This window comes from Gekko japonicus, unplaced genomic scaffold (assembly GCF_001447785.1).
Source record: "Gekko japonicus isolate JY-2015 unplaced genomic scaffold, Gekko_japonicus_V1.1 scaffold118, whole genome shotgun sequence".
Lineage (NCBI taxonomy): Eukaryota > Metazoa > Chordata > Lepidosauria > Squamata > Gekkonidae > Gekko > Gekko japonicus.
This window is the reverse complement of record NW_015168656.1, coordinates 129,701-139,043: the sequence shown is the minus strand read 5'-3', so window position 1 is coordinate 139,043 and position 9,343 is coordinate 129,701. Positions and strand designations below refer to the sequence as shown.

Below are 9,343 nucleotides of genomic sequence, written 5' to 3'. Positions count from 1 at the left end.
TCCTTCTCTCTACTCACTCTCTTTCCTTCCCTCTTTCCTCCTTTTGCGGCCCAACTCTAGTGAGAAGGGGTTTAAACTTTAAACCCCTTCTCTCTTTGCTCCCCCCCCCCCGCAGGCCAGCTGGGGAAGGGAAGGAGAGGCTTTTGAAGATGCCTTCCCCCCCCCCTTTTGCTTCCCCTTCTGACATCACTTCCAGTGATGTCAGGGGGCGTGGCATTTGCTAAATATAAATAAATAAAAATAAATTAATAATAGCCTAGTAGATCATTAGCATACCGATGCTAATGAGCTCCTGCAGCTTTTTTTACGAAATGACCCCTGGTTCTAAGCCTACTGCTCATTAATTTCATTGAGTTCTCGTATTGTGAGAAATGGAGAAAAGTACTTCTTTCTCTACCTTCTCTATCCCATGTATAATTTTGTAAACCTCTATCATGTCATTCCTCAATCATCATTTCTCCAAGTTAGAGCCCTAATCTCTTTAACCTTTCCATCCCCTTAATCGTTTTAGTTGCCCTTTTTTGCACTGTTCCCAATGCTATAATATCTTTTTTGAGGTGTGGTAACCAGAACTGCACGTAGTATTCCAAATGAGGCTGCATCATAGATTTATACAGGAAAATTATGATACTGACTGATTTGTTTTCAATCCACTTCCTAATAATCCATAACATAGCATTTGACTTTTTATTGCAGTCGCACAATGACTCAACATCTTCAGTTAGTTATCTACCATGACTCCAAGATCTCTCTCCTGGTCAGCTACCACCAGCTCAGATGCCATTAACGTATATTTACGTCCCCCTGGTAGGTTCTGACATCTGCTCCATGGCACAGTCATTGAAAGTATCTAGAAACAGATTCTCTTTCTCCAGACTTGAACATATATTTACCCAATCAATGTGTGGGTAGTTAAAATCACCTATTTTGACAGTTATTCTGTCTAGCTGCTTTCCTCAATTCCTTTGCTATTTTTAAATTATCCTCTAACCTTTGATCTGGAGGGCGATAACAAACTCCCAGAGTTAAGCTTCCTTTTGGGCCCACTATTTCCATCCAAAGAGTTTCTGTAAGCAAATCTATTTCTCTTACATTCTCAACCTTACTGGACTGTTCACCCTCTCTGACATACAGAGCCACTCTGCCTCCAACCCTTCCCACCCTATCCTTCGGATATAATTCACATCCAGGAATCACTATATCTCACTGATTATCCTCAGCCCACCAAGTTTCTGAAATGCCCACAATGTCTATTTTCTCCTCTAACACTAAGCATTTCAACTCCCCCCATTTACCTTGGAAACTTCTAGCATTTAAATATAAACATCTATAATTCCCCAGACAAATTAGGCCTGCAAACCTTCTCTTGTGGCCTATAGACTTACTCAGGCAGTCAATATTCTTTGTCACTCTCTCAGTAGCAAGTCCTAATCCATTTTCCTCTAGAACAGTGAAAGCAACCCCTCGAACCAGATACATTTCATCTCCCATAAGCTTTGCACCAGGATTTAGTTTAAAAACTGCTCTGCCTCCTTTTTGATTTTATATGTCAGCAACCTGGTTCCTTCTGAGAACAAATGGAGGCCATCTCTTTTGCAACGGTTCTGCTTGTCCCAAAAAGCATCCCAGTGCCTAACAAATGTAAACCCTTCCTTGATGCACCATTGTCTCACCCACACACTGTCTAGTGTCACCGGCCCCACACATGGAACAGGCAGCTCTTCTGAGAAGGCTACCTTGGAGGTTCTGACCTTGAGTCTCCTGCTGAGCAGCCTAAATTTTTCCTCCAGGACCACATGACTGCATTTCTCCACATCATCAGTGCCAACATGTACAACAACCATTGGCTCCTCCCCAGCACTGTCTACCAGCTTATCTAGACCACACATAATGTCTGCTACCTCCACTCTAGGCAAGCAAGTCACCATACGGTCAGTATGCAGATTTGCAACCCATCTATCTACATGCCTAAGGATCAAATCACCAAGATTCCCCCCCCCCCCCCAAATCCCCCCCCCCCCCCGATGCTTCCTTGGTGCAAAAGGATACCTGTTCACCAACTGTAGAAGGGATTCCTACTGAGAGAATATTCAACCTTTCATCAGCACAGTGCCATTTTCCCCTTGACCCTCATGCTCTCAACAGTGACTGGGCTGCCATTCTCAGAGTGGGACATATCTAACAAGTCCCCAAGAGTCTTATCCATGCACCTAACTGACTGTCTCTGCTTCTCCAGGTCAGCCATCTTGGCCTCAAGGGTACAAACTCATTCCCTGAGAACCATGAGCTCCTTGCACAGAGCACACACACATGACTTCCATTCAGACACATTGCACTCAGCGCAATATCCTGGATAGTCTCCAACACCCTGCTGGCATTCTACCTTCATAATTCTTTTGGGTTTTTTAAATCCCCTTTTTTATACATTTCTATTTATGTAAATCTATTTGTGGAAAGTGTGCTTACCTTTTTTAGGGATGTGGAGAGACTAGTGCCCTGGCTTCCTCACCCTGCTTCTGAACTTGCTTGTCTGCTGAAATCACCTGTTTATTCCCATGTTCCAGACACTGTGTCAATGGAGTTGGGACACATTGGCACTGGTGTGCAGCCTGCTATCCCACAGAGCTGAGGCCTGCTTGTAGAAACCCTAAATAAATAGCTTCAGCCAAACCTCCATATCCCACTGGATCCAATCACACTAACTGGGAGCTAATCAATAAAAGAGAATGAGTGAGTCAGCCTCTGGTTCATTAACAATACCTATTGCTCAGACAAGAGCTCCTCTCCTTCCTAGACTGCCTTTTACTACAGATGCTAATTTAATTTCAAATGTCAATTTAGCCTTTCTAGGCTTGGATTAAAGGGGACTCCATCTGAATAGCCTCAGCAGTTACAGAAGGTATCTAAAGTGCTTGTTTTCCTACAGGAAAAAAACCTTCTTTAAAGAATGTGAGAATGAGTTTAACATTTTAGATTGAGTTTAAAAGTGGATCCTCTGTTCAAGCCCTAGCTGTATTTAAGATCTAAGAGCAGTTTGTTTTGTTTGTTTTTTGTTTTCCTTTTTCCTATTACAAAAACCTCCCTAAGGTTTAGTCTTCTGTGAACTCTTATCCCTAGCCTCTGGTTTTAGTAGTTTAATCTATAGGTGTAATAATATTTAAAAGTGATATTAGAGTTTAAACTAGCCCTGTAATATCAGTTTTAATCCTTGTCCTTTGTTTGACCCTCTTTTTACCTCTTCCCGTACTTCAGTAACACTAGCCAAGAACCTTTTGAGCCTGTTTAGAACTAAAATTAGCTACATCTGAGTAGTTTGAGCAGTTACAACAGAACTAAAATTAGAACTAGATCAGAAAATTAAATAGGACTAGAATTAGAACTAAAATTAGCTGTACCTGAGTAGTTTGAGCACCTACAATACTGAGAAGTTACAAAATGTTGGTATCTAAAGGGTTTTTTTTACTATTTGCCCTCTTGACTATTTTAATCACTTATCTTATCTTGATAGAATTTTATATTAAAACTTAGGTAGGGATGTGTGTGTATATATATGTATGTATATAAATGCCACTTATCCTCTCCTTGCTCATCTGCTAAACAGGCAATTTTATTCCCTTGTTCCAGACACTTTGTCACTGGAGGTGGGACACTTCGGCACTCCAGCAGTATATACATGCTTTGGGCATTTGCTACAAAGAGCAGCTTCCCAGTGCAGTGACTCATGAAAGCTCATAAAAGGTAAAGGTAAAGGTTCCCTTGCTCGAAAGCCAGTCGAATCCGACTCTAGGGTTGGGGTGCTCATCTCCGTTTCAAAGCCGAAGAGCCAGCGCTGTCCGAAGACGTTTCCGTGGTCATGTGGCCGGCATGACTAAACACCAAGGCGCACGGGACGCTGTTACCTTCCCACCGAAGTGGTACCTATTTATCTACTTGCAATTTCTTGCTTTCGAACTGCTAGGTTGGCAGGAGCTGGAACTAGAGACAGGAGCTCACCCTGTCTTGCGGCACCCGGGTCTTGAACCGCTGAACTACTGACCTTCCACAGCCTGCAGTTCAGCATCTTAACCACTTGAGCCACCGCAGCTCCATTGAAAGCTCATACCTTGCCACAAATTTTGTTAGTCTTTAAGGTGCTACTGGACTCTTGCTCTTTTCTACTTCTACAGACTAACATGGCTACCCATCTTGATCCAACACACACCAACAGATATTCATATGGTGGTGTGCAAGGCTTGAGATGGAACCATAGCAGTATTAGTATAAAATATATGATAAAAAGCTGGCTAGAATCACAGAGAAAAGAGGACAAAAATACATTAAAATGTTATCCTGTCCTTTCTCCAAGGAATTCAGAGTGATTTCCATGGTATTATGCCCCTCTTATCCTCACAACAACCTATGAAATAGATCGGGCTAACAGTGTCTGAGCCAAGTGAATTTTATTGCTGAGCAGGGATTTGAATACAGGCCTTCCAGATTTAAGAACTATGCTACACTTGCTCTCAACACACTTCCCATTCAAATTACTGCTTTGAACAATGAAGAAAATCAGTACAGAAATATGACAAATAAGTAAATAAATTACATGCATGACAAGAGCAAATTTTAGTCCTTATGGAGCATGGAAGTGCCCATCTTAAAACTATTAAGGAACACAGCCATACAGAAATCACTGTCTGCAGAATCTCATATATCCTATGTTGCCATTTCTGATGTAACTTCATTGTTTCAGTGAGCACAAACACATCTGGTTTGGATCTCTCACTGTGTATGCAAGCCTGTACATGGTGCTGTCACTGAAGACTACATCTGTATGCAGACAGGGCAGTGTGTAAAGTTAAAACAACTAAATATAACATTACAGCTCATCAAATTAAAAACAAGCTGTTGTAAATCATAGTTTTAATTTTAAACAAGTATTTCAGTCAACAGTGAACCAATGAAGGGTTCAAATAAAAACTTTAGTCTTTCTGCAACTAGATAATTGGTTGAACTGTTCATGGCTTTCTGGGTGAAATTCAAATGTATTTTATATCAGAGCAAGACACAGTTTGAATTCCAGAACCAACATTATGTTTTTAGGCACCAAGCCCTATTGAGAGCTAGGAAAATACAAAATTCCTAGGTTTCAGCATGATATACTTGGAAGTCCTAATGACATGACTGGAATTATGCCAACCCTCTTTTATGTACACCTTGGCACATCTGCAGGTATCTTAGTGTGCTTAAGACTTGCAAAAAAGGCTTCATGTAGAAGAAGACGAAGGGAAAAGAAGAGGAGATTGGATTTATAGCCCACCCTTCACTACCCAAAGGAGTCTCAGAGTGGCTTACAAACTCCTTTTCCTTCCCCTCCCCCCACAGACACCCTGTGAGGTAGGTGGGGCTGAGAGAGCTCTGACAGAAACGGCTCTTTTTCAAGAACAGCTGTGCCAGAACTATGGCTTGCCCAAGGTCATCCAGCAGGTGCAAGTGGAGGAGTGGGGAATCAAACCTAGTTCTCCCAGATTAGAGTCTGCGCACTTAACCACTACACCAAACTGGCACTACACCAAACTGTAGATGTGGCACTGCATTAAGATAATAACCCACATTGTCTTACACTCATTAAATACACAACTTTGCACTGTGAAAAGATAATAAGCCACGTTGTCTTACACTCATTAAATACACAACTTTGCACTGTGAAAAGATTATATGAAAGACCTACCACTTTATTGACAGCTTCCATATCACATAGGTTTTCCACTAATATTCGACATGCTTCTTCTTTACCCCAATGAGCAGCCGCATGAAGTGGTGTCCAGCCATCGTAATCTTTAATATTTACATCATAACCAGCCTGTATTAAAAGCCTGAAGAAGATATGATTAATTAGATGAATTTTAAAAAACAACAGTTTTGTTTATTAAACTGATAGTTTTCCACTTGCCTACATTGGAATATGTTAGAGAACTTAATGAAGTTTGAAATTATAGTTCCAGCCCCTTCCAATCCTCCAAGACTGATATTTATATCATTGCAGATTTTTAAAAAAACTTAATGTTTACTATACTTCTGGCAATTTGTATTCTAGGGTGATTTTGAAGGCCAGCTAGCATATAGGCCATAGTGATTCCAGGCATGAGGGGAAAGTGAGATGCGCCACAACCACCCCTTTGTCTTCTGATTCCCATGTCACATCCAACTCTCAGCAGACTGCAATCACAGTTTTAAAAACTTGGAAAACTAAAGCTAAAATACATCTTGTCAGTTATAATTAGGATTCAGACAAATGTTCCTAAATTTCTCATAGTCCCATTGTGCAGAGTGCAAAATTTTGTCCAAAACAGCACTGCTCCCACAGGAAAAAACAACAAGCAAACCCCCCAAACCCCTCTCACTGTGAAACTGGGATCCCTTCACCCTCTCTTACCAAGGACCAGGTCAAGAAAAGGAGAGGAATGTTCTTGGGCTCCTAACACAGCTGCAACTTGCTTCTGAAAGTGACTGCTTATAGCAGAATGTCAATTATACGGGGAGCCACAACCTACTCCTTTTACCAAGAGGGGGAAAGAATCGAGAAGGTTCTGCATATTATTATGGCATGCTTCTCATAAAATGGCTGTTATCAGCCACTGAGAAGCAAGCTCAGCCATCCAGTTCACTTTCTTGCCATGATAAGAGGGTATCAGGCTTTGATCACTTCCAAAGTGGCTGCTGTCCTTCTCTTGCCATAAGAGGTGTTGGATTGCACTCTGCATAGTAATACAAGTAAAGTGCACATTTTCTCCTCTAAAAGAGTTCTGAATTGGACAGGGAACTTTCGTTTCACAAAAAGCTTCCCCCTTTCAATTCATCTCATTATTATAGTTCTTTTGAAATGCATACATTACACACAATGTATACTAGTAACAGCTTAATGTATATTGGCTAAAAGATTATACACACATGCAAACACACATGCCTTTTTTAAAAATCCCATTTTGGAGCTAAGCTTACTTTAAGACTTCCGTATACCCTTTAGCAGCAGCTACATGAAGTGCTGTACCACCCGATTTTGCATGCCGAACATCGTTTATATGACCACTGTTAAGCCATTGCCTTGCATCTCTAAGCATTATCCGTTCTTCTTCTTTCCGAGCTGCCTCTATATCGACCCCTAAAGGGAAAGACATGTTTTGTTATTTTATGCAGTTTGTTAACATGGAAACAAATAAAAAAATAGAAACAAATCAGCATTTGAGGAACATGTTGCCTCTCAATTTCTGTACAGTACAGAGGGGAGGGTAATGTAATAAGATGCTTGTGTTCCAGGTTGAGGAAGGCCAGTGGCACTCATCATCCTGTCCTCTATACTATTTTGGTACAGAATTCTGTCCTAAAGCAAAGAAGGTGCAAGACTGAACACAGTCAATCAATCAATCCAATTACCTTTATTGGCATGTAACACTTACAGACTCATATACAACAGAACAACAACAACAGAAAATATTACTTGCAAAAAGAGCAGGTATGAAAAGGGTTACCATGTAAATGTACCAGCAAAGAAAACCAATTAATTAAATAGAGGGTGAATAGAAATGGCACCAGAAAGAAATTTAGCAACAGTTTCCGTCATCTCAAAATTTGGGTTATCAAGAAGAATAAGACTTTAGACAATCAGAATATTCTTCTAACTGAATCAAAATAGAGTTTAAAATTTTCCAATGTAGCACATGACAGAAGGGGCACTGAAACAAAACATGGGAGATTGTTTCGATGTATTCATTTGTACATGGGCAGCATCTATCAGTGAAGGGCACACCCTGGAAACGGCCAGATAATAAGGCCGAAGGGTAGTACGTTGAATCTGGCCAAGGAGAGGGCTCTACAAAGTTTGGGGATCCAAAGTTGATAAAGAGGCAGTATGGCCGACTTTAGGAAATATTCCAAAGTACAAAGGTGAACAGGTTTTGTTGGCGGCGTTATATAATGAGTGTAGCTCAAAGCAAAGTAGATTGGCTCGTATAATTGTCTAAAAGGCTCTAGAATAAGCTCCAGTAGCATTGTGTTAGTTCACAATGTATTCACTAACTAAAATGTTTCTGAATATAAAGTTAAGGCCAACATTGTCTCAGTTTCCTTAAATGGGCAGTATTTTGTTATACTATTGTTATGTTTTTATCTTGTTTCAATTGTTTTAATTATGGCTTTTGCCCTAGTTGTTAGCCGCCCTGAGCCTTAGGAGAGGGCGGGATATAAATCAAATTATAAATAAAATAAATAAATAAATAAATAAAAGCCTCAGATTCAGAAGAAGTAAGGAATCTAAGGTAATATCCAGAGATTTAATTTTTCATTCTATATAGATAATCCAGTTTGAATACAGTCAACTGTTCAAACACAGGTATTCTACCCAGTGCAAACTCACTACCACATATCAGCACAGGTTTTAACAGAAAATTTAAGCCAGCAGCATGCAGAAACAGAGATACACAAAAGGCATTCCAGCTGAGGCACTCAAGTGTTTCCCCCATTCCAGTCCATACATTTGTGGCTTAAAGTAGGAAGGCATGCAGGGCTTAGTAACATTTTGGGCTGAGAGACAGATATAAATCTTGTTTAAAAAATAGTGGCTATGTCAGTCTGTGTCATGCAAGAGAAGGGTGGCACCAAGACAGGCAGGGGTTTAAGTCTCCTCTGCAGAGTTGGATCTTTTTCAGTAAGCTGGATAGGCTAGGGCATCTGCTGAACGGCAAGGGTAAAATCACAAGTTGCAATTGCAAGTTTCTAAAAGGCAGACCAGGTGACTATGACACAGAATTGAAAAACATGCAGGTGACGAGACTGGTGAAGCTGAAGAGCCAAAGAAGGGCTTGGAGAACTAGAAGCGAAGCAAGAATATGTCTGGTGTATTATTTGTCTTTTCATCTCATTCTCAGTAATTGTACCCTCATTTCCCTTATCATAAAGATTCAGAATTTATCTGGTATACTGTAAACTTCAAATTTTTCATTCTAAAATTGTGTATACAATTGGTCAAATGACTTAGAAAGTTAAAATAGTACTTAAGTATTACTTATGATCAACCTGCTATGCAGACAAAACCAGGTGTGGCAAAACAAGCAGATTTAAAAAGTAATGCAAAAGACATTCCCTGCCCTCCCAAAGGATACAAAACAGAAGTGGGTGGAGGAGACAAATAAAATTTCAAGACACATTAAGTGAATTCATGTCACAGAAATTGTTTTAGGGAATAAGTAACTCCACAAATAAATTAATCTATTGTGCATATTTAATTTTTTCTTTTAAAAAATGGAAAGTTTAAGAATACAAAAAAGACAGTACTTTCACAAATGGTCTACAGAGGGCGATATTGCAT

At 40.1% G+C, this 9,343-nt stretch overlaps 1 protein-coding gene across 8 annotated transcripts in view; it reads right to left on the bottom strand.

Moving 5' to 3' along the window:
* PPP1R12A (protein phosphatase 1 regulatory subunit 12A) overlaps positions 1-9,343 on the bottom strand; it is a 228,568-nt gene that overhangs the window by 95,664 nt on the left and 123,561 nt on the right. For all 8 annotated transcript variants that reach the window (XM_015415213.1, XM_015415217.1, XM_015415211.1 and 5 more), the window contains exons 4-5: positions 6,982-7,141; positions 5,711-5,855 (exon numbers count right to left, since the gene is read on the bottom strand). In XM_015415213.1, coding sequence (XP_015270699.1) covers positions 5,711-5,855; positions 6,982-7,141 — 305 coding nt within the window. The remainder of the gene's footprint in view (positions 1-5,710; positions 5,856-6,981; positions 7,142-9,343) is intronic.